The sequence below is a fragment of the Nerophis lumbriciformis genome, linkage group LG10 (genome assembly GCF_033978685.3).
Source record: "Nerophis lumbriciformis linkage group LG10, RoL_Nlum_v2.1, whole genome shotgun sequence".
Taxonomy (NCBI): Eukaryota; Metazoa; Chordata; class Actinopteri; order Syngnathiformes; family Syngnathidae; genus Nerophis; species Nerophis lumbriciformis.
In genome coordinates, this window is record NC_084557.2 from 9,900,001 (window position 1) to 9,925,690 (window position 25,690).

At 39.4% G+C, this 25,690-nt stretch overlaps 1 protein-coding gene across 2 annotated transcripts in view; it reads left to right on the forward strand.

The window, feature by feature from the left end:
* The window catches only part of LOC133612667 (reelin), a 316,782-nt gene that overhangs the window by 76,910 nt on the left and 214,182 nt on the right, over positions 1–25,690 (forward strand). For both annotated transcript variants that reach the window (XM_072913903.1, XM_072913904.1), the window contains exon 4: positions 16,912–17,019. In XM_072913903.1, the coding sequence (XP_072770004.1) occupies positions 16,912–17,019 (108 nt within the window). The remainder of the gene's footprint in view (positions 1–16,911; positions 17,020–25,690) is intronic.

Consider the following 25,690-nt stretch of genomic DNA (forward strand, 5'->3'; position numbering starts at 1 on the left):
TTTGTCATATTTGTCATGTTTAAAGCAAAAAGTTATCTATTACCTGCAAATATTAAAAGTGTATTCATAGAAAGAAACTATATAGGGCAAACTATAAACACTCTTCACTTTAGCTTAAGGAAAAGTGTTTGTGTCTCAGTCTGTGGGGTAAAAATATGGAACAGTCTGAGTGATGAACTCAAACACTGTTCAAACATTGAGCATTTGAAGAAATTGTACAAATCTAATATTCTGGTTCAGTATAGTGAGGTCTAGGCTTGTTTTGAATGCGAGTATGAATGACTTATATGACTTACTTATGATGATATATTGAGGTAATTGTAAGCACATTGTTCTGGGCAAATTGAGTTATGTGGATCCAGATGAATGTGATCAAATGTGGTTCAGAGGAAACTGGATATTAGGTAAAGTTAACTATGTAAAAAAAAAAAAAAGGGGGGGATTCAAAAAGTTTATACTTGTTCCCATTACCCTTTTGAGATATTAATTTAATTTTCTTTTCTTTTTTTGTGAAATAATAATATTGCCCTTGAGCATGACTGTTCTCTGGAGACATGTATGTATATTATGTACTACATGTAGATATAATGTATATTATGTACTACATATATGTATAATATGTAGTGTATTTTTCGGACTATAAGGCGCACTTAAAATCCTTTCATTTTCTCAAAACTCGACAGTGCGCCTTATAACTCGGTGTGCCAAATATAGGGAACATTTTTGGTTGTGCTTACCGACCTTGAAGCTATTTTATTTGGTACATGGTGAAATGATAAGTGTGACCAGTAGATGGCAGTCAAACAAAAGAGATACGTGTAGACTGCAATATGACTCATGTAAACAACATCAAAATATTTTTTGTTCCATTGAAAATATAGAACATTACACACGGCACTCAAAAATCTGTCAAAATGTTTTAGTACAACTTTGGTAAGCTATGAAGCCGCACTGCTTGATGGATTGTACTGTGCTTCAACATACGAGTATTGTTATTGTGTGTGTATAAGGTAAGACATATTATCAGGAGTTTTGTTTTGCAATATTATGCAAAAGCAACTTTTCTTACCTTCTGGTACCTGCTGATCTGCGTTTGGGGTCTGCATAAGTCCTGAAAATTTGTAGTCTAACGACACCCTCGTCATAAGCTTCTTCTTTTTCTCTATCTTCTTGTTATGGGACATTCTTCTTCCACTGTTGCCATTTCTAATATAAAGTAGTGTAAAGTTCTTACTTTTATCTGTCAGTAAACTCGCCATGAAAGCGCTAAAATATACCGGTGTAGTGAGTTTACATTATTCACCCAAGGAACTTTAGTTATTAGAGAGTTCCGGTCGGACGGTTTTTAACGGGACACATTTCTGGCGTTGTTGTTGCACTAGTGAGCCACGGATGAGAAGATGCTGCTCTGTTATTGATTGAAGTAAAGTCTGAATGTCCTTGCACGCTACACCGCTACAACAAAGATAACGGAGAAAAGACGCTGCCGAAGGTGAGCCACGTAAATAAGACCGACCAGAAAACGGCGCATTCATAAGCGACTGTCAGAAAGTGACTTGAAGATGATCTGTAACATCATCTATGCAACATTTTGACCAAAGAACCACCATAACATGTTATGTAGACCACGAGGAAGTCTTCTACATTTAGAAAAAAAGAAAAATAATATGACCCCTTTAATGCGCCCTATAATCCGGTGCGCCTTCTGTATGAAACTAGACATGACTAGACCCGCTCATCGGCAGTGCGCCTTATGCTCCGGAAAATACGGCACTACATGTATGATACGGAACTGACTATTCAATAAACTCAATAAACAACTATCAAAGGCAGCATGGAAAGTTATTACATACAGGTATGGCAGTATTGTTTAAAATAAATATATCTCTCTTAAATATACAGGTGTAACTCATAATACTGGTATACCGCCCAGCCCTCAAACATATAGACACACACACACACACACACACACACACACACATACACACACACACACACGTGTGTATATGTGTGCATATACAAACCCCGTTTCCATATGAGTTGGGAAATTGTGTTGGATGTAAATATAAACGGAATACATCCATCCATCCATTTTCTACCGCTTATTCCCTTTTGGGGTTGCGGGGGGCGCTGGAGCCTATCTCAGCTACAATCGGGCGGAAGGCGGGGTACACCGTGGACAAGTCGTCACCTCATCGCAGGGCCAACACAGATAGACAGACAACATTCACACTCACATTCACACACTAGGGCCAATTTAGTGTTGCCAATCAACCTATCCCCAGGTGCATGTCTTTGGAAGTGGGAGGAAGCCGGAGTACCCGGAGGGAACCCACGCAGTCACGGGGAGGACATGCAAACTCCACACAGAAAGATCCCGAGCCCGGGATTGAACCCAAGACTACTCAGGACCTTCGTATTGTGATACAATGATTTGCAAATCCTTTTCAACCCAATATGCTACAAAGACAAGATATTTGATGTTCAAACTCAAAAACGTTTTTTTTTTTTGCAAATAATAATTAACTTAGAATTTCATGGCTACAACACGTGCCAAAGTAGTTGGGAAAGGGCATGTTCACCACTGTGTTACGTGCAGTGATTTCTCCAGATTCTCTGAACCCTTTGATGATATTACGGACCGTAGATGGTGAAATCCCTAAATTCCTTGAAATAGCTGGTTGAGAAAGGTTTTTCTTAAACTGTTCAACAATTTGCTCACACATTTGTTGACAAAGTGGTGACCCTCGCCCCATCCTTGTTTGTGAATTTTTTAGCTTTTAACTTTTAAACTTTTTATCTAACAAACTGTTCTTAGGGTAATTTATATTTGCTTTTTAAATGTGTACTTTTTATTTCTGTTTTAAATGTTATTTTTTAGTCTGTCCTTTGCCTCCATTTCTTTGTGGTGTACAGCCCTTTGTTTTTCAACTGTGCTTGTCTTTAAAGGGCTTTATAAATAAAGTTGGTATGGTATGGTATGAATGACTGAGCATTTCATGGAATCTACTTTTATACCCAATCATGGCACCCATCTGTTCCCAATTTGCCTGTTCACCTGTGGGATGTTCCAAATAAGTGTTTGATGAGCATTCCTCAACTTTCTCAGTATTTATTGCCACCTTTCCCAACTTCATTGTCACGTGTTGCTGGCATCAAATTCTAAAGTTAATGATTATTTGCAAAAAAAAAATGTTTCAGTTTGAACATCAAATATGTTGTCTTTGTAGCATATTCAACTGAATATGGGTTGAAAATGATTTGCAAATCATTGTATTCCGTTAATATTTACATTTAACACAATTTCCCAACTCGTATGGAAACGGGGTTTGTATGTTCTGTGTGCACACAGAACGTGCCAATGTGTTGAATAAGTGTGTTGGCAATCACTGACTCCGATTCCTTCATACTTATCCAACTCAGTCAGGTTAGCAGTAGTAAAAAAAAATGAAGTATGGACAAGAATGTTAAAAGCAACCATCAAATGCTGTGCGTGCGTGCGTGCGTGTGCATGTGCGTGTGCGTGTGTGTGTGAATGAATAGCACCCCCACAGCGTTTTAGATTTGATTGATTGATTGAATTCCAAGTGTGAGATGGGTGTTAAGCATAGGCCTGTTTCTAAATAATTTAGGTCTTGTATGTGTATTGATCTGGTAGCGCTGCTCTCCACAGGCATCACCACTACCCCCATGACCGCCTTTTCATTTTTTTTTTTTCCTCGATGGTAAGTAACCTTGTGCTCCGAGCTTTGCTGCCCTTATGCCTGCACATCAAACGAAGCAGCTTCTCTGCTACGAGGGAGAGGAAAGTGCAAAGGGGAGCTCTCTTTTTTTTTGCCGTGATTCCTCAAATGGGAAATAGACCGATATAGAGAGGGTAAAAAAAAAAAAAAGGTGAAAGAAAAATCCTTTGTGTGTGCGGCGAACACACAATGTGTGTGTCTGTGGAGAGTAATGGAGTGTGTGTAACCTTGATGATGCAGGTCAATGAAAAAGTGCAGATGAGTGTATGGAGGCTGAGGAAGCCATGGCTGTTAGCACATTCAATCCAGTCCTTCACTCCATTAAATACAGCGTACCATGGCCTTGGATCAATGCAAGTCAGGTAAACACTGCCGATGTGTCTCAGTACACTAAGTTGCAATTTGCTGAATAGATCATTTGTGCGAGACAGATGCAAAAATGGCACAAAAAGGCAAACAGGTGTGTATGCACAGTTTATTAGGGATGTCCGATAATGGCTTTTTGTTGATATCCGATATTGTCCAACTCTTTAATTACCGATATCAACCGATATATACAGTCGTGGAATTAACACATTATTGTGCCTAATTTGGACAACCAGGTATGGTGAAGATAAGGTACTTTTAAAAAAAATTAATAAAATAAAATAAATAAATTAAAAACATTTTCTTGAATAAAAAAGAAAGTAAAACAATATAAAAACAGTTACATAGAAACTAGTAATTAATGAAAATGAGTAAAATTAACTGTTAAAGGTTAGTACTATTAGTGGACCAGCAGCACGCACAATCATGTGTGCTTACGGACTGTATCCTTTGCAGACTGTATTGATATATATTGATATATAATGTAGGAACCAGAATATTAATAACAGAAAGAAACAACCCTTTTGTGTGAATGAGTGTAAATGGGGGTGGGAGGTTTTTTGGGTTGGTGCACTAATTGTAAGTGTATCTTGTGTTTTTTATGTTGATTTAATAAAAACAAAACTTAAAAAAAAACAAAAACGATACCGATAATTTCCGATATTACATTTTAACGCATTTATCTAATTGTTATTGTTATTGTTAATTTACTCTAATTGTTATTGCTTCTTTCAATGAGAATTTCCCTTGCATTCAGTGGATATGGTGGTGTTATAGGTTGGATCATACATAAAATAAGACGTCTTAGCAAAATAGCAGTCTTAGCTACCTTGTCTGCCATATCTGACCAACATTTGGAGAAATTTTCCCAAAGTGGCTCGAGAGCTCAATCACAGAAGGAGACAATTGTAAAAGTTAAAGTCAAAAAGTCCCAGTGATTGTCACACATACACTGGGTGTGGTGAAATTATCCTCTGCATTTGACCCATCCCCATGTTCACCCCCTGGGAGGTGAGGGGATCAGTGAGCAGCAGTAGAGGCCGTGCTCGGGAATTATTTGGGGATTTTTAGGTTGCTCATACAATCTCAATAGGAAATGTAGTTTTAAAAGACGACTAAAACTGGTGTGCGACCAGCTAACTTTGATCTGAAAACATTTCCTATTGAAATCAAATATATCTGGAATACTGCAATGAGGTAGCGACTTGTCCAGGGTGTACCCCGCCTTCCGCCCAAATGCAGCTGAGATAGGCTCCAGCACCCCCCGCGACTCCGAAAGGGACAAGCGGTAAAAAATGGATGGATAGATATCTGGAATAATCAACTCCAAGTAATCAGAATCCAATCTACTGTAAACCAAAATGAAATATTTATTAACTGCACAGGCAACATATTAACATCATTGTACAAGTTGGAGTAGAAGTTGATTAATACAAACATTTAACTCAATGACCCTCCTATATAACTTAATGACTCATGAGGTGGTTTATTAAACATTGTTGGTGCACCTCGGGGATCTCTTTTAAACATTAACGGTCACACATGTATGACGTGAAGTCAACCTGTTTCCACAGAGGATGTGGGAAACAACTTTGATATTCTTCACATTTGTATAAATAAAACTTGCTAAAGCAAACCAATGTAGGGCCAATGATCATGATGGAGAAGCACTTTAACTGTAAAGACAGGAACTGTGCAGTCGGTCTTTAGGCTTTTGACGGGAAGTACGGTTGAAATAAAAACTTTCTCGCCTTCCTGACGGTCGTATTTTCCTTCACACTGAGCTGGCAGCAACCAGCATCATCTCACTAGATCCTTGGGTGCAGTGAATGTCAATCAAGTGACGAAAGTGACATAATTGTGAAAATTTACCATGAATTGATTAACGTGGACCCCAACTTAAACAAGTTGATAAACTTATTGGGGTGTTACCATTTAGTGGTCAATTGTACGGAATATGTACTGTACTGTGCAATCTACTAATAAAAGTTTCAATCAATCAATCAATTTATGATTGGTAATTTTTAGGTCTATTTTTCAATGCCTGTCTGGCGGTCGACTGACACACCCTCTGCGATCAACGTAACGGGCACCCCTGCTATATAGTATACTTTATTTTTGGACAATGTGAAATATAATAGTAGATTTTATGTTTTACTTTGTAGTTTAAAAAAAAAGAATTCGGACAAATTTTTTATAGTCAAAAAATCAATTTATATTGAAGATGACTGTTGTTTTTTTAGGTTGTGTAATTTCTTTATTTCTGCGTGGCGCGGTTGGGAGAGTGGCCGTGCCAGCAACCTGAGGGTTCCCGGTTCGATCCCCACCTTCTACCAACCTCGTCACGTCCGTTGTGTTCTTGAGCAAGACACTTCACCCTTGCTCCTGATGGGTCTTGGTTAGGGCCTTGCATTGCAGCTCCCGCCATCAGTGTGTGAATGTGGAAATAGTGTCAAAGCGCTTTGAGTACCGGTACCTTGAAGGTAGAAAAGCGCTATACAAGTATAACCCATTTACCATTTAAATTATTCTGGAATACTGATTTTTTTTCTTATCAGTGTGACACTGATCGGCCTTTGAAATGTTTGAATGTTGGAAATATTTAACAAACGACAAAAAGCAGCTGGCCCCCGTGCCGGACTTTGGTAAACAGTACCAAAGCTTTATTTTTTTACCACAAGTGTGGTATCAACATGCGCGTATCAGCGTGACTGGTGACTGCCGAGCAACAGGAGGAAAAAAAAGACACAAATTACTTACTCAATTTACAAAGTAGACCTTATTTTCATGGCGGTACGTCTGTGATGCGGGAGCATTTAAAGTGGAAGCTTGTCTGACATCTGGAGGATGCGGTCTCCAGAGGCTGAAATATACTCTCACAAGCTTGCATCGTCTCCGATAGCGTCTTGTATGATTTATAGTTCTTTGATGGGGGGGTGGTGCCAGACTTGTAATTCTCTTCCAAAACATTAAGAGGCAGTGTCTCCTGAAGGAGCAACCACAGCTGTCAGTTGACTTCTTGGAAAGAGTGATGACAACCACAACATCGACATCTTTGCCAACACTGGAACTAATCATTCCCAATCATCAGTTTATGTTTAATGGACGATTTACTCATGAAGCACAGGAAAACATCTTTGTGAAGATGAACTGTGCAACTTCTGAACAAGTTGCGGCAGAGGACGCTTTTAGTATTTGCAACGCTATTAGGCTGTTTGGGACATCGGACAAGAGAGAGCTATCATTAATAACTATTGTAAGTTAACAAAGTGCTGGTGTTAATCTGTATGGTCATGTGTTATTGGTGTTCAGAACGCACGTGTTTACTTGGAAGATGAATGACGGACAATAAGGATGTGTTGAGTGTGGACAAGAAAGAATGTGTTCTCATTCATCCAGGTCATCGTCATCTCTGGGCATTCAATCGATCTCAACCGGACTGTTTAGTTTGTCTTAGTAGACAAAGGATAGGATTGATCGTTTGCATCTAAACAGTTGTTTTTCTCACTACGACAGGGCAAAATCATCCTTGCCCAGGCACACCTTCCTGGTTTTTGGATTATAAATATTTGCGGTTTTGCAGCCGCTGGACTAGATCTGATCTATCTTAGTCTATGAGCTTAAAGGCCTACTGAAATGCGATTTTCTTATTTAAACGGGGATGGCAGGTCCATTCTATGTGTTATACTTGATCATTTCGCGATATTGCCATATTTTTGCTGAAAGGATTTAGTAGAGAACATCGACGATAAAGTTCGCAACTTTTGTTCGCTGATAAAAAAGTCTTGCCTCTACCGGAAGTAGCAGACGAGTAGCGTGACGTCACAGGTTGTGGAGCTCCTCACATCTGCACATTGTTTACAATCATGGCCACCAGCAGCGAGAGCGATTCGGACCGAGAAAGCGACGATTTCCCCATTAATTTGAGCAAGGATGAAAGATTTGTGGATGAGGAAAGTGAGAGTGAAGGACTAGAGGGCAGTGGGAGCGATTCAGATAGGGAAGATGCTGTGAGAGGCGGGTGGGACCTGATATTCAGCTGGGAATGACTAAAACAGTAAATAAACACAAGACATATATATACTCTATTAGCCACAACACAACCAGGCTTATATTTAATATGCCACAAATTAATCCCGCATAAGAAACACCTCCCCCCTCCCGTCCATATAACCCGCCAATACAACTCAAACACCTGCAAAACACACTCAATCCCACAGCCCAAAGTACCGTTCACCTCCCCAAAGTTCATACAGCGCACATATTTCCCCAAAGTCCCCAAAGTTACGTACGTGACATGCACATAGCGGCACGCACGTACGGGTAAGTGATCAAATGTTTGGAAGCCGCAGCTGCATGCGTACTCACGGTACCGCGTCTGCGCATCCAACTCAAAGTCCTCCTGGTAAGAGTCTCTGTTGTCCCAGTTCTCCACAGGCCAGTGGTAAAGCTTGACTGTCATCTTTCGGGAATGTAAACAATGAAACACCGGCTGTTTGTGTTGCTGCAGCCGCCCGCAATACACCGCTTCCCACCTACAGCTTTCTTCTTTGCTGTCTCCATTGTTCATTGAACAAATTGTTGATGTCCAGAATACTGTGGAATTTTGCGATGAAAACAGACGACTTAATAGCTGGCCACCATGCTGTCCCAAAATGTCCTCTACATTCCGTGATGTCACGTGCCGGCGTCATCATACCGAGACGTTTTCAGCAGGATATTTCGCGCGAAATTTAAAATTGCACTTTAGTAAGCTAACCCGGCCGTATTGGCATGTGTTGCAATGTTAAGATTTCATCATTGATGTATAAACTATCAGACTGCGTGGTCGGTAGTAGTGGGTTTCAGTAGGCCTTTAAACCAATGAAGCCTACATGGATGAGCGCTGAAACGTCTTCTAAGTCAAACCAAACAGCCCAGTTGCGATCAAGTGAATGCCCTGAGATAAGAAAGAATATGTGTCGGAATTTAACCTGTTGTTCGCACAAGATTGGCAAAAAGAAATGAAAATAGTGTAGTTTGTGACTTCTATAGGACGAAGCAACACAAAAAGCTAAAAAATTACACATTAAGTAATTATTTTTTGAGCAAACCGAGGTATAAATTACACAATATGCGTTTTCATGAAAAATGTTCATGACTTGCTTTATTTCATTCAATAATTTGTGCATATCATGCACAAAGTCTTCTCTCATGCGCTCGGGGACCCTCTTCAAAAAACGATCAATCACAGCTGTGCTAGGATTTTGGAAGGTGCAGGCAAGGCTTGCGAGAAGGTACACAGGGATTTTCAAAAGTAATGTGAAGCGAGAGTATACACCATGCTTGATTCTCCTTGATAAGATAATTGGCTTTTTAGCAAGCGAGCTAGCTAACAACATTGGAATAAAGTTGTGGGAAAATAGCTTAAACCATCATTTAGCTAAAGTCCGCCAGCTACACTTTGTCCGTGTATATTATTACCCCCTTGCTTTTATTTTGGAGCTTACTTTGGACTGAACAGGAAGTCACTGAGTGCATGTTTATTTGTGGTATTACTAAACCGTAGATGTTGCTGAAGTCGTTTGAAGCTGTTTTACAATAATGATGAATAATGATAAAACACATTGTCATAGAAATGACCTCTTTCGTTCTCTAATTTTGTGTCGACAAAAGTACCGTATTTTTCGGACTATAAGTCGCATTTTTTTTCATAGTTTGGCCGGGGGTGCGACTTATACTCAGGAGCAACTTATGCGATTAGGAGTGACAGATTGTTTGGTAAACTTATAGCATGTTCTATATGTTATAGTTATGACTCTTACCATAATATGTTACGTTATCATACCAGGCACGTTCTCAGTTGGTTATTTATGCCTCATATAACGTACACTTATTCAGCCTGTTGTTCACTATTCTTTATTTATTTTAAATTGCCTTTCAAATGTCTATTCTTGGTGTTGGGTTTTATCAAATACATTTCCCCAAAAAATGCGACTTATACTACAGTGCGACTTATATATGTTTTTTTCCTTCTTTATTATGCATTTTCGGCAGGTGCGACTTATACTCCGGTGCGACTTATACTCCGGAAGATACAGTAGTTCACAATGTGTGTCAAGAAGAAAATGTGGACCAGAACCTACTGAGTTGGTGGGCGCATTGTCGACAATAACGGGGAAGACTTAAACAGGTCCACTGTATTTTGGTTGATCCAGGCTTATGCCAGGGGTCCACATCTAGTTTTTGATAAGCGCATCACTTTGCAATTTGTTATTCTTATAGCCTGACCTGTGTGTTTATTTCTGTACCTGATGGTTTTGGCTACAATGTGTCGACCTCTGAGGAAATCAATAGTTGTAGCCGAAGCTGTTAGGTACAGAAATAAACACACAGGTCTGGCTATAAGAATAACAAATTGCATACTTTTTTGAAGACCCAAAGAACCTCTTTGGATTGCATAAATACCATGATTGGAAAAAGGTGTTTATGGGTCTCAAAACGTTTCAGAATCTCTGCTACTTCCGGGTTAATCCAGGAATATTGCGTGCATGTACAGTACAGGCCAAAAGTTTGGACACACCTCCTCATTCAATGCGTTTTCTTTATTTTCATGACTATTTACATTGTAGATTGTCACTGAAGGCATCAAAACTATGAATGAACACGTGGAGTTATGTACTTAACAAAAACTCCTTTGCTCTAATTACTGCTTTGCGCCTCTTGGCATTCTCTCGATGAGCTTCAAGCACACCTATGAAGTGAAAACCATTTCAGGTGACTACCTCTTGAAGCTCATCCAGGGAATGCTAAGAGTGTGCAAAGCAGTAATCAGAGCAAAGGGTGGCTATTTTGAAGAAACTAGAATATAAAACATGCTTTCAGTTATTTCACCTTTTTTGTTAAGTACATAACTCCACATGTGTTCATTCATAGTTTTGATGCCTTCAGTGACAATCTACAATGTAAATAGTCATGAAAATAAAGAAAACATTGAATGAGAACGTTTGGCCTGTACTTTGTATACGTAGTAACTTTGAGTCATTGGAACAATGATGAGATGAAATGTGCTCTGAACATATTATATTAAATATTCACAAAAACACTGGATATTCAGACACGCAAACATTGAGTGCCGTGTGTGAGGACATGTACATGGAGTCACCCAGGCAGGGTGTGAGACGAGCCCACACAGGCTGCTTGCTTGCCCCAGGATCCCACTTAGAAACACACCAACCCCTGAAGAATGAGCACCCTGAGACCCAACTGACATGTTGCCATTCAATACAAAAACACACCAACATAAATGCAGAGGGGGATTCCAGGAGATAAAAATACAGCAACACTGCCTCTACCATTGCTAACACAGGGGGTTTTTTTGCAATAAAATGCAATTTTTGGGAGTGGGTTTTCCTCGCGGCCACAGACTGCTCCCCCATTCAACTCTTGTCTGGCTGGAAGCTGTCCAGCAGCACCGTGGTCACGTCACTCAGGGTCTTTGTTTACAGGGTGGATCAATAGTTAACTTGCTGCGGGTTACACTAAGCAGTACATATCAACCACAGGATAATAAACCTCTGGCTGAATTCTGCCTTGATGCTTTTTGCGATGACCTGAAATGGCCAGGGTCAGAGCCAAGAGCTTGTTGTCAGTCTGATATCAACGCATCAGGATTTGTTACTTACTCTCTGAGAGAATGAAATAATATAAATACATTGCCAAAACCAAACCGAAAATCAAGCCATGTTTCCACCATGCAGTACAGTGCAGTTCAGCCTAACCCTTATCTGACTTGTGTTTTTATTAGGGCTGCGTGGGTGGGATAGTAATCGTTGGCCACATAGTCCTGTGACGTTAGCAGAGTGATGCAGTATATGGCAGCAGTCTGTGTTCTTTCTTGTTGAATAGAAGTTTGGATTAAACCTATTTTTGCGCTGAAGTATGTCTAGCGCAGACCTGGACAAAATACGGCCCGCGGGCCACACGCGGCCCGTTAAAGTTTTCAATCTGGCCCCACGGACGTTCTGCAGAACTTTTTTAGACCTTTAACATCAAAACTGTAGCCGCCATTATGATCTGTAGTGCTGTTTTTAAATGACCGTAAGTCTTGAACTATAGAAAGTATTTCCATCCATCAATCTTCTTCCGCTTATCCGAGGTCGGGTCGCGGGGGCAGCAGCCTAAGCAGGGAAGCCCAGACTTTCCTCTCCCCAGCCACTTCGTCCAGCTCTTCCCGGGGGATCCCGAGGCGTTCCCAGGCCAGCCGGGAGACATATTTTCCCAGCTCTGGTCCAGCTGATTAATTGATTGATTGAAACTTTTATTAGTAGGTTGCACAGTACACATTACGTGCAATTGACCACTAAATGGTAACACCCGAATAAGTTTTTCAATGGTTGAAATCTGCGCTTTTGAGTGTTATACGAATTATCATGGTAATCTACGTCACAGCAGCTCAAACGAGGAACAAAGCAGAGCGGGCGGTGTTTGTTTTAAGAGCAGCCAGCCCCAAACACATGTGTCAAGAACAGATGCGGAAGCACATTTTCACAACACATTTCTGCATAAAAGTGATAATATATCATTTTACCCTTTGCATTCATATTTTGCTGTTTGTTACATTTTTGTTGTGTTTTGCTTGATTGTAAAAGATGTCTATGGAGGAGCTGGTCTGAGAAGTAAAAGAGGAGCGATGTTCATATGTTGTTAATATTCAGTGTTTTATTGTTCATAGTTAATATTGTAAATCCCACTTTATTTATTTTTATGTACATTTCGGGTGTCCCATTCAGTAAAAAACTGTCAAATTCAATTCCGTTTTTTTGAGGTGATCTGACATAGCTTTTTTAGAATTCTATCGGACATTGTGACTTTTGGTATTAGTGTTCCTGAAAAAAAGGGACCCAAACACACATACTGTACAGCAAATTTTTACAGCTAAATGTGCATGTATCATTTATACACACATATACATTGCCCCCCCAGACACATTTGTTCTCTCAATGTGGCCCCCGAATCAAAATATTTTCCCAGCTCTGGTCCAGCTGATTGATTGATTGATTGAAACTTTTACTAGTAGGTTGCACAGTACACATTCTGTGCAATTGACCACTAAATGGTAACACCCGAATAAGTTTTTCAACTTGTTTAAGTCGGGGTCTACGTTAATCAATTCATGGTAATAGCTCATAGATATTGAACGAGCAGCCCGGGAATGACACCATACTGGCCCCTGAGTTCAGTTCAAAACTCGATATTTTTGCAACAATTTCCTAAAAACACTAGAGTGCTCCTGTTGTATGGAGGAACCTGGACCACTTTAAACACATTGGTCGTGAGTTCAAACCCCGGCCGAGTCATACTAAAGACTATAAAAATGGGACTCATTACCTCCCTGCTTGACACTCAGCATCAAGGGTTGGAATTGGGGGTTAAATCACCAAAAATGATTCCCGGGCGCGGCCACAGCTGCTGCTCACTGCTCCCCTCACCTCCCAGGAGGTGATCAAGGGTTATGGGTCAAATGCAGAGAATAATTTCGCCACACCTAGTGTGTGTGTGACAACCATTGGTACTTTAACTTAACTTAACTTAACATTTGTTCAACTTCTTTAGTTATACTAGTAGTGTTTTTCAAAATTTCCATTTTAGTTCCTCACTTGTTTATTGGATTTTTTACGTATACATTCCAGAAATAAAATTAAACACGTCGAATGTTTTTTTCTCTCTCTCCCAAACAAGTACCGTATTTTTTGGACTATAAGTCGCAGTTTTTTTCATAGTTTGGCGGGGGGTGCGACTTATACTCAGGAGTGACTTATGTATGAAATTATTAACACATTGCCGCAAAATATCAAATAATATTTAGCTCATTCACGTAAGAGACTAGACATATAAGATTTCATGGGATTCAGCGATTAGGAGTGACAGATTGTTTGGTAAACGTATAGCATGTTCTATATGTTATAGTTATTTGAATGACTCTTACCATAATATGTTACGTTAACATACCAGGCACGTTCTCAGTTGGTTATTTATGCCTCATATAACGTACACTTATTCAGCCTGTTGTTCACTATTCTTTATCTATTTTAAATTGCCTTTCAAATGTCTATTCTTGGTGTTGGCTTTTATCTAATACATTTCCCCAAAAAATGCGACTTATACTCCAGTGCGACTTATATATGTTCTTTTCCCTTCTTTATTGTGCATTTTCGGCCGGTGCGACTTATACTCCGGAGCGACTTATACTCCGAAAAATACGGTAACCCACAAAAATTATATGTAAAATAAAAAAAATAAAAAAAATAATCAAACAAAAAAATAAATAAAATAAAAACGTCTCGGATATATTAAAGTACATCCACATCGAAGACATGCTGCCTGTGCCTCTGCCTGCGTCATCACAACATCCGGTTTAGGCAGTGCTGTTAAAGTGATTAAAGTTTTTTTCCGGCAGCCAAATACTTGGTGCATCCCAAGTAAATAGTGCGTAAATAATAGGCTTCCTAAGAAATAGCAATCGTCGAAGGACCGGAAATGTTGTGTACGATTTGGCACAGTTGCGTACACAAGTGAATTGAAAAATAAAGCTAAAGTAGAGCCCTCCTCTACTTAACAGCCATAGAATGATAAAACCCCCTCAAATATAGTACACTATATTGGTATATAAGATATTTGTATCGGGACAACCCTACTATATAATTTACGAAAGAAGGATTGAGGGAGAAAAAGTGTAATACACTGGAACTGTCAGGCTTGGACGAAGGAAGGGACTCAGATGCAGAGATGTGATTCCAAATAAAGCTTTTATTTTGAAAAACTCTTTAAGCCTCCAGAGCCGAGTAAATTCAAATACTATGAAATTACAAAAATAGATATCGACAAAATGTTCCAAAAGGGAAAAAAATAAGGACAATTATAATTAGCACCGTATCTGTTATCAAAAAACTTGAACAAAAAACGCTCCAACAGGAGGAAGAAAATAAAGACTATAAAACTTACTACTCTAATAAATGTAAACAAAAATCACTCAAAAACTTTGAGGAAAAATCATTAGGGAAAAATTATAACTCACCACTGCAGTAGAAAAAGGTTGAATAACAAAAGTCGCTCTGAGGGAGGAGAAAAAGTTCATTCAAAATTACAGCGTGGGATATTCTGGAAGCAAGGACGTAGACGTGGGGCAAGGCATGGACATGAACATGAACATGGAACGCAGGACAGGCACGAAAGCTCGAGACAATCTGGCACAGAACAAGGGGAGGCATCGGCTTATAAAGAACATGAGGGTAATGGGAAACAGGTGGAAACAATCAAGGGTCAGGAATGACGTCAGACTGGTGACACAAGAGGAAGGACCCGTGATCTGAAACAAGAGGAGTTGCTTTTCAAAATAAAACATGTAAATCACAAGACAGAAAAAAACCAAGACAAGACTTCCCTCACCGCGGTGTGACAGGAACAAGTCGGAAACTCCCGGAGGTACATTCATTTTACACGAGCCACTGTAGATAAATTAAGTAAGGACCAGCGGTCCTCTCTTTTTCATCATTTATGCTCTTCAACTGGTAAGCCCGGGAGTTCAGTTTAAAAAAAACTTGTGCAAGACTCACATTTTTTCAGCAGATTCAGAATTTCCCCCAGATTGCCAATAAACCTGTGGGTGTAGGGGCATGGCTAGGGTGCATGGTCAACATGACATCATTATAATGATTTGCATAACCTAAAGCTAAAAAAATTATATACATGTTATATATACATTAAAAAAAACAAATGTTATTATTACTTAGTAGTAACATATATTGTTTCTTGTAATATGTCGTTTGCTCTATTTTTAAATGATTGCTGCTTATTGTACAATGTACTGGGTGTAGAATTGTTCAAGTTTCTAGGAATTTCTTCAATCCTTTTAGTGACTTTTTCTTTATTAAAAACGACTAGCAACAAATCTAGCATCTTTTTATGGTATGATTGGAGACTGTACCTGTTTCGGAGACTGTTTACTTCTGTCACTCGATGTCCCCGACGAACAGCGAGAAATGCAGAGAGCCTGATGTCACACTTGTTACATGTTACGTACATTGCGTAGATCCATCCTTTACTTAACTGTAATAAAATGATTAGAACCCCCAAAATATATTACACAGTATATATTACTTAGGTTACTTTAAGTTGTTTTCACGGGAAAAAAAAACCCAACTCATTTTTAAGGTGTGGCGGCTTTTACTTTGCAGTGTCGGGTCGCCACGATCAAGTACATGGAGGGGAAGCCCTGAGATTGTTAAAAACAAAATGAGTGCAATCATATAGATGATCTTTGACTAACTTTTTTGCAGAAGTGACCCTGACAAAAGAAAAAGACCAAACTATCGAATGTGCACTGTGGAGTGTGCTGGTTCTCTGAAGTCTGCCCCCTGTCCTTAGCTTTCTGGAAATGTGGCCCCTTAAACAGTTTATTTGAATATCCCTTGTCTGGCTGTTTCCTTATGGTACCTGAAATAACTGAAAACCAAACTATACAGCTTCATTACAATTGAGCTCAAGTGTGTTTAGGCACTTTCACACCTGCCATGCTGTCTAGTCTCCCACCACTTGAAGGGTATTTGTTCACAGTTAATGGTCATGTTGGCAGTATTTTCCATTTTTAAATGGGTGCTTAATAGCAGCAGGATATCCACAAACACCTCCACACTAGCAGCTCACACATGTAATGATCTAACAAATAAGGCTCGCAATGCCTCATCAAGTAGTTTATTATTTAACTGTCTTTGTATCTGCTAAGATAAACAAATAATATAACAAAATGTTCTTCTCTCCTTAGTAACCATCTCTACCAGTGTCTCCTTTGATGGTCTGTTGGTGACCGGCCTCTACACCTCCACACCCGTCCAGTCGGCTCCCATTCCTGCGCCAGTTGCCTTTGGCTTCGGTAAGTCTTCACCGGACGTAACCCTCAGCATTGATCCCAGAGCCAACAGAAGCATTGCATTGCATGCTCAACTTGAACCTAGACCCTCCCTCTGGATTGCACCATTGTGTTGGGAGTGATGAAGTTCCATGGTGTTCACGGCCCAGCTCAGTGATCCACATCCTTTCCCAGAATAAGTTTAAGACCACTTCCCCACTCCTGTTGTGACAAGCCATGATGGATGAAGAGTGGAAATAATATGACGATAACCAGACGATTTTAATGTCATCTTTGAGTGAAAATAGGTTTCTGCCTGAGTAAGAAATGAAACCGGATTTTGGAGAAAATACTTGGTCAAGGAAAAAACAAATACTTGAAAGGAAATCAGAGATGCTTAGTCATTGAGGTCAATGTGGACGTTAGTAAATCTCACTCCCTCACACCTTAAAGGGGGATTGCACTTTTTTTGGAATTTTGCCTATCGCACATCACAATCATTATGAAAGACATGAGAGATTTTTTTTTTTTTGAATGTATTCTACCTTGTAAATAAACATAAATAAAAGTCAGCTTACAGCAGTGCGTTTTGCAGTGAAAATGCTGCAAAAAGCAGCTTTTTTTTTTTGCAGCTCCGTATTTATCTGTGAGTGAGCAGGTTTATTTAATGTTGTGACCGGGTGAATGTACGTAATGTTTAAGAAGTTTTTTTTGACATTTGTCTTTAGGGTATATATTTAAACATTGTCCATCCATCCATTTTCTACCGCTTGTCCCTTTTGGGGTGCGGGGGGTGCTGGAGCCTATCTCAGCAGCATTCGGGCGGTAGGCGAGGTACACCCTGGACAAGTCGCCACCTCATCGCAGGGCCAACACAGATAGACAACATTCACACTCACATTCACACACTAGGGCCAATTTAGTGTTGCCAATCAACCTATCCCCAGGTGCATGTCTTTGGAGGTGGGAGGAAGCCGGAGTACCTGGAGGGAACCCACGCAGTCACGGGGAGAACACGCAAACTCCACACAGAAAGATTCCAAGCCCGGGATTGAATTCAGGACTACTCAGGACCTTTGTATTGTGAGGCACATGATTTAAACACTGTATATTTTCAAAATACAAAATTAGGTACTTTTGGAGACAGTGGGGCGCGCTTTCGTTTGCAATTTGGTAACGCCTGCAGACACAGGCAGAAAGTAGGTCTATTATAAACTGTGGAAATGCATACTCAATACATATTATCTAGACCACAATTAATAGTTTTAAATGTAGATCATTATAATTGTAGGTTCACCTTTAAATAATTTACACATTGAATAGTCCATGTTAAATATTTCTGTATAAACAAAGAGAAAAAGTATGCTCAAGCTGAGATGAGGCTGTGTGTACAAACTAGTGGTGGACTGGTTCACAAAATCCACAGTTAAAATGTTATCAATTTGTGTCCGATTCCGGTCTGGCTGCCCCAAATATTAATATAAATCCATTTAATAAAGTCAAATACAAATAAGGCAACAAGAGAAGTATACCACACTTCTCTTATGTAAAGTAAATCTGTACAGCAGATATGATCATCTACATCATGGGTGTCAAACTCTGGCCTGCGGGCCAAATTTGGCCTGCTGTGTAATTTCACTTGGCCCTTGAGGCGATATCAAATTAACACTAAAGCTGGCCCGCCGATTATATTCAGCGGTAACACCGCATTCACAGCTAATTCTCATACTTGCCAACCCTCCCGGGAGACTCTCAAATTTCAGTGCCCCTCCCGAAAATCGTCACGTCCGCTTTTCACCCAGTCCAACGAATGCTGGCCCAGTCACATATGTGCGGCTTCTTCACACACACACACACACACACACACACACACACACACACACACACACACACACACACACGTGAATGCAACGCATACTTGACCAACCACAATACAGGTTACACTGAGGGTGGCCGTATAAACAACTTTAACACTGTTAGAAATATGCGCCACACTGTGAATCCACACCAAACAAGAATGACAAACACATTTCGGGAGAACATCCGCACCGCCCCCCCCAACCCCGCCCACCTCAACCGACGCACAAGGGGGGGCATTTGGTGGTAGCGGGGGTGTATATTGCAGCCCGGAAGAGTTAGGGCTGCATGGGATTCTGGGTATTTGTTTTGTTGTGTTTATGTTGTGTTACGGTGCGGATGTTCTCCCAAAATATGTTTGTCATTCTTGTTTGGTGTGGATTCACAGTGTGGCGCATATTTCTAACAGTGTTAAAGTTATTCATACGGGCACCCTCAGTGTAACCTGTATCGCTGTTGGTCAAGTATGCGTTGCATTCACGTGAGTGTGCGTACAGAAGCCGCACATATCTTGTGACTGGGCCGGCACGTTGTTAGAATGGATGAAAAGCAGACATGACGACAGCTCGTAGAGGACGTTACACGCAGTGCCTTTAAGGCACGCCCCCAAGACTGTGGTCCGGATGGACTACGAGATATAATGACTGATGAACAACTTCGTTCGATAATGAAGGTTGCCTCAGATCAAAGCCTGAGCCCCGACATTAATGAACTAGCATCCAAGAAAAGATAGCAGGTATCTGGCTTCGGCACATCAGATTAGATCAGTGTGTTGCAAACTGAGCAGTTTAAAGTCCTGAATGGTTGGTTTATTCATTGTTATTTTATTTTCTAATTTATTAGCCTGTGGAAAAAGTTAATGTTGATATTTACCTCAGAAGGCTGCAAATAGAAAAGAGGCATTAAATTTTTATTTAAATTGTATTTGATATGCCATTGATATTTTTTAATTATTATTATTATTTGAAACTCGATTTTGCATGTCACTATAAAGTTATACAAGTCTTGCTTGTTCAATATTCAATGCAAAACTTGTTTGGGTCCCTATTAAAAGGTTAATTTGTTCAACCTTGGCCCGCGGCTTTGTTCAGTTTTAAATTATGGCCCACTCTGTATTTGAGTTTGACACCCCTGATCTACATCAACAATATGATTTTCCTGAGTGGCTGGACAGGACAAAAAAAAACTTCTCCTTAACTTTGCGTGCATATGATCAGGACTACACGCACACACACACACACACACACACACACACACACACACACACACACACACACACACACACACACACACACACACACACACACTCCCATGGTATTAAAAACAACACACTTTTTTTCTTAAACAGCTCCATCCCTAAAAGCAACCATCAAAAAGGCCTTGGAGAGGATTTACAATCCAGACGCTAATTTTTACACTGCTTACTCTTGGTTTTACTGGTAATGCATTTAAACAAGTGCAGTGATACATCTGAGTTCCCTAAAAGCCTATTAAAATATTTATAATCTATTTCATTAGGTGGAAGAGAGTTCAACCCTGTACAATTTGGCCGGGTGTCTCATCTTTAAAAAAAAAAGAAAAGCTTACATAAAGAGAACGTTTCATCAGTTTGCTCAAAGAAAACTGCTGACGTAGTTGTGTGTATAACAGAGCCAGAGATGAGTGCTTTGAAGAGCAAGATATGGAGCAGTACTGTCATGATTCGCATTGTTGTTGTGACAAGTAATAAGTGATCTGAGGGGGCCGAGAAGGTCACGCAACACGAGGGACTATTCCAACCCTAATGTTTAGCGTCTGAGAAGGGGTGTGGCTCTGATCCCTCTTAATGAAGCCATGCAAGGGACATAGATACACACATACAGACACATGCACACACACACGCGCACACACACACTTCAATAAAGAAAGACATGCCCGCACTCCAGCTGTGTGCAGATGTTTGACAAGCATGTGGCTGACAGATGCATCACTACATGAACATGAATATGAACACGAAGACTGAAACATTATTTCCCGTATTAAGTTTTATGGCCTAAACCAGGGGTCGACAACCCAAAACATTGAAAGAGCCATATTGGACCAAAAGTCCAAAAAAAAAAAATCTGTCTGGAGCCGCAAAAAATTAAAAGCCTCATATAAGTCTTATATAATGAAGGCAACACATGATGTAAATGTCTATATTAGTTATATTAATAATAAAAATAATACATTTTATTTGGTATAGCGCTTTTCAGAGTACTCAAAGACGCTTTACAGGATGACAAATTAAGGTAGGTAATCATTAACTTAGGGGGGCGGCTCCACACTGTGTATGAGATACATAATTAGCTGCTAGTCGCCTGTCAGCCGGGAAACCAAAATAAATACAGTATTCGCCAGAGTGGACCTGCCTTTGGCTGATCACAAACTTTTTCACGAAAATCGACCGATACTAATTGGTGACCGCATCATAAGAGAAGTAATGTATTTCTTTATGCAGCCTATGTCTGTGATTGATTTCAGAATGGTGATGTGTGGCACATGTTGGATATTTATAATCACCATCATACATAATGTATAAACCGTAATGCACAATCATTTTGAAGGAATGGATGTTGTGCTATATACACAGCAATATATTAGAAACGTCTCTCAGTATGATGCAGTGCGCTTTTATATGACTGCAAATCACCCCCGCGATAGTGAACATGTATCGTCAAATTACTATATCTCTGACCGTGTCAGTCAAAACTGTACTGTACATCATTGTATTTGTATGTTTTATTTAATTGCAGAAGTGTGTGTAATGTTATGGCCAGTGAGTGGAGGACGCATGACAAGCCATGCATGCACGTTTGGGTGGACAGTACACATTTTAATACTTATTGTGGTCAGATGGGCCTAAAATACATCATTCCTCCCATTCTACTGTCTTTCTGACTGCAACTCATAAAAACCAGCATCGAAGTTAGTAAATTGGCTTTTCGTTTGCAGGCTTCTCGTGTGTTTTTTATGGGGTTGGGGTAGTGGGGATCCGTACATGAACCAGTGGAGACAAACACATAAATGGATGCCACAGCATGAAGGGAACACTTGAACATTTAATTGAATAACAAGCAGCTTCGTACTGCATTTGGATAAAAAGTGTGACGTTTTAGGGCCTAAGTGTCAAAGTCAACGGATGATCTATGGCCCCCGGGATGATATTTGATTAGTATTAGAACCGGCCCACAGGCCACAGCCGCCTGCTGCTGTTTTGCACGTACCAATACTCCATCAGTGTTGGCGCTAGGAATTTTCAAAATGGGGTCCCAGGGACCCCATCAAGTCATAAAAATGGGGTCCCACAGTAAATTTTTGGAGTCCCACTTTTTTGTAAACGTTTTGAAAACAAAATGAGAAATGTATACATTATCCTGTAATATCTCACATTCTATATAGTTTTGGAAAAAAGTTGTCATAAACGTTACTTAATTTATAAAAAAAAATAATACAAAAGAAAAAAAAAGTATGCATATGTAAATGTATTCAGTTATAAACATTCATTCACTTTCTTCTTTCCTTCATGGATCTAAACTTTACCGGTGTCGGTATTTTTTTCTATATTTTTATTGTAATATTTTCAGGATGTGTTTGTTCTATTTTTGGCCAAAGTAAGACAAAGAAAATAATCTGAAGTTGTCTTTATTTTTTAGTTTTAATGCCATGATTTTAATAGTCCGGCCAGCGTGTGCACAGATTTTCCTCCATGCGGCCCCTGAGCTAAAATTCGTTTGACACCCCTTTTTTTAGGGGATTGACTTTACACTGTCATCAAAAACTGGTTTCAATTTGCAGAATCGACTGGTTTCAAATTTTAATAAAATTTGAATAATAGGATATCGAGACTGATTTGGTGGATATAAAGATTCCTTCTTTATAAATGTCAACCTGTCGGTAGGTTGGTATGAAATTGTAAATGGGTATTTGGTGGGTAAATGTTGAAATGAATTGTATTCTACTGTATTTTGTATATAATGATGTATATTTTAACTGTGGGTTCCTGTCCATAAGCTGTGCACTTCTAGGGATTACCTTTTTGCAGAACAGACTCTGATATTAACAATAGAAACAATAATGTAATACAAAATGATGTCTGTTTATTTTCAATAAATAAAATAGATAAACAGTAGACATGTTGATCTGATCTTGAAAAAGTCAAACACAATTTAATTATTTATAGCTTTCAAGCCAATCCGTAAAATAAGTCTATTTTTAGTGCATATAAACATACTCTGTGTCTTATTTTCAGCTTTTACGACCGTGTCACTGAGCTACTGACAAATTGGAGATAAAAACAGTTTTGTGTTCGTAGGACGTGCTTGAGAAAGGTATAGGGTGACTCATGTCATAGCGCAATTGTGAACTTAATCCACTTTTTTACATGCACAGAATATACTCGGTTTACAACGTTTTATTGTTATAATCAGAGTTTGGAATAACAACATTATCTTAAAACAGCATTATATAATAAAGGTGTAAATAAATATATTTTACTAATAATGAAAGCAACAACTAGCACCACACTAAAATGAACTTGATATCAAATCGAAGGAGGCAACATCACACAGCAAACAACACACAAGTACACACACTAGAATGATGAACAATAAATCAATGATTTAATTGAAAAAGCTTACACTCCTATAATACCCCGTTTGGGGACAAGGAGACTACAGCCATTGAAGCACATTCAATGTCTTTATTAACCAGAGGTAACACAATCCAGTGAGAATATTTAACACAGCTCTGCAGTCTCGCAAGAGCTAACAAACACAGCTGAGCTCATGCTGCTCTTTCTGGCTCTCTTGCTGACGTCACACGTAACTTGGCAACAGGCACCGCCTTTCAAAGGCACACACTCACACACACTGCTTTCATGAAACTTATTTCAACTGCATATGCCATATATTTTAATTAATTAAAAAAAAATGTTTTAATTACTCTTAAGGCTTAGTGGCCACATGGGTGGACAGCACCTATTAGCTCTTATTTCCAAAATTGTGTACACTATTGAATTGGGGTCTTATGGCCGCTTATGTGGACACTTATACTGGCATCTGGTGGTGTCAGAAGAGTATAACATACAATGGAATTTGGGGGGAAAAAGTGTAAAAATAAGAATTAGCATGACACTTTAAACATGAAGTACACGTTTGTTACTTATGGACTAAGTACATCATCTCAAAAGATGATTCCTAGTTTTTATTCTAATTAGGGTCCAATAAGCCCAAATAGCAAAGAGAAATTAAAAAAAAAGCATTTAAACAAACAGATTGGGCCTTAGGAGGTTATTAACGCCATTATTACTTTTCTTAGTCATTAAGTACATTCATTAAAGGGTAATTTGTTACTAATTACTTTTTTTTGGCAAATAAACAAGTAACTATAATTAATTAAATTTTAAAAGTAAAATGCACTCCCATTAACGATATAAATCGTAGTTTCGACCTGAGTGGTTTGAGACTCACTGGAGGACGAGTTATGTCCGTGCGGTGGAAAAATACATAGTCTTGTGCAGCTAGAACAATCCATTTTCTACCGCGTGTCCCTATCGGGGTCACAGGGGGTGCTGGAGCCTATCTCAGCTGCATTGGGGCGGAAGGTGGGGTACACCCTGTACAAGTCGCCACCTCATCGCAGGGCCAACACAGATAGACAACATTCACACACTAGGGCCAATTTAGTGTTGCCAATCAACCTATCCCTAGGTGCATGTCTTTTGGCCGTTTTTGTGTCTTTTTTGTTAGCTTAGTGCCCTTCATTTTGTCTCCCATGCATAAAGCAAACCTTTATGATGATAGTGCACATAAGAAAAAGAAAGTGTGAATCGAAATTAGATAAAAACAACTTTGGAGGGGAAGGCCAACCAACATTGTCTGCCTGCTTGGTCGAAGCTTGTTGGACGGTCTTGAACGCCGTCAAGGATAAAGGTTGTATCCTTGAACATGTGAAAGAATGTGATACTATGAAAGTGATAACACAGCAGCATAGTGGTTTTACTATTGAGACTTGAGATAGAAACTACGTGTAGTGCTTTGGCCAGTAGACCAAAGTCTCCTGCCTCGTCTACGTCCTCCATCCAAATGAGCCCGTCTCTTCTTCCCTTGAGCAACCCCATCCAGTATAAAGACAACCACAGAGTTTAAAAACGAAGTTATGTCGTTTTACTAACGTTTAATTTCATTCTTGTATTAAATCTTGTAAATATCCTTCAGTGTTCCATGCACAGTGTGAGTGACTTAGGTATAAGTTAGCAGAACAGAACTCATCGGTAGACATAGCAGCTAGTGTAGCTCGCACTTGTCAGATGTAGGGTTGTCCTGATACCAATATTTTGGTACCGGTACCAAAATGTATTTCGATACTTTTCGAAATAAAGGGGACCACAAAAAAATGTCAGTATTGGCTTTATTTTAACACAAAGTCTTAGGGTACATTAAACATATGTTTCTTACTGCAATTTTGTCCTTAAATAAAATAGTAAACATACAAGACAACTTGTCTTTTAGTAGTAAGTAAACAAACAAAGGCTCCTAATTTAGCTGCTGACATATGCAGTAACATATTGTGTCATTTATCTACCTATTATTTTGTCGACATTATGAGGGACAAGTGGTACAAAATTAATTATTAATCTACTTGTACATTTACTGTTAATATCTGCTTATTTTCTCTTTTAACATGTTCTATCTACACTTCTGTTAATGCAGCGTTTCTCAAAGTGTGGGGCGCGCCCCACTGGTGGGGAATAGAGACATGACAGGTGGGGCGCGAGGAACGGGAGGAAATTTCACTTAAAAAAATTTTTTTTATTATT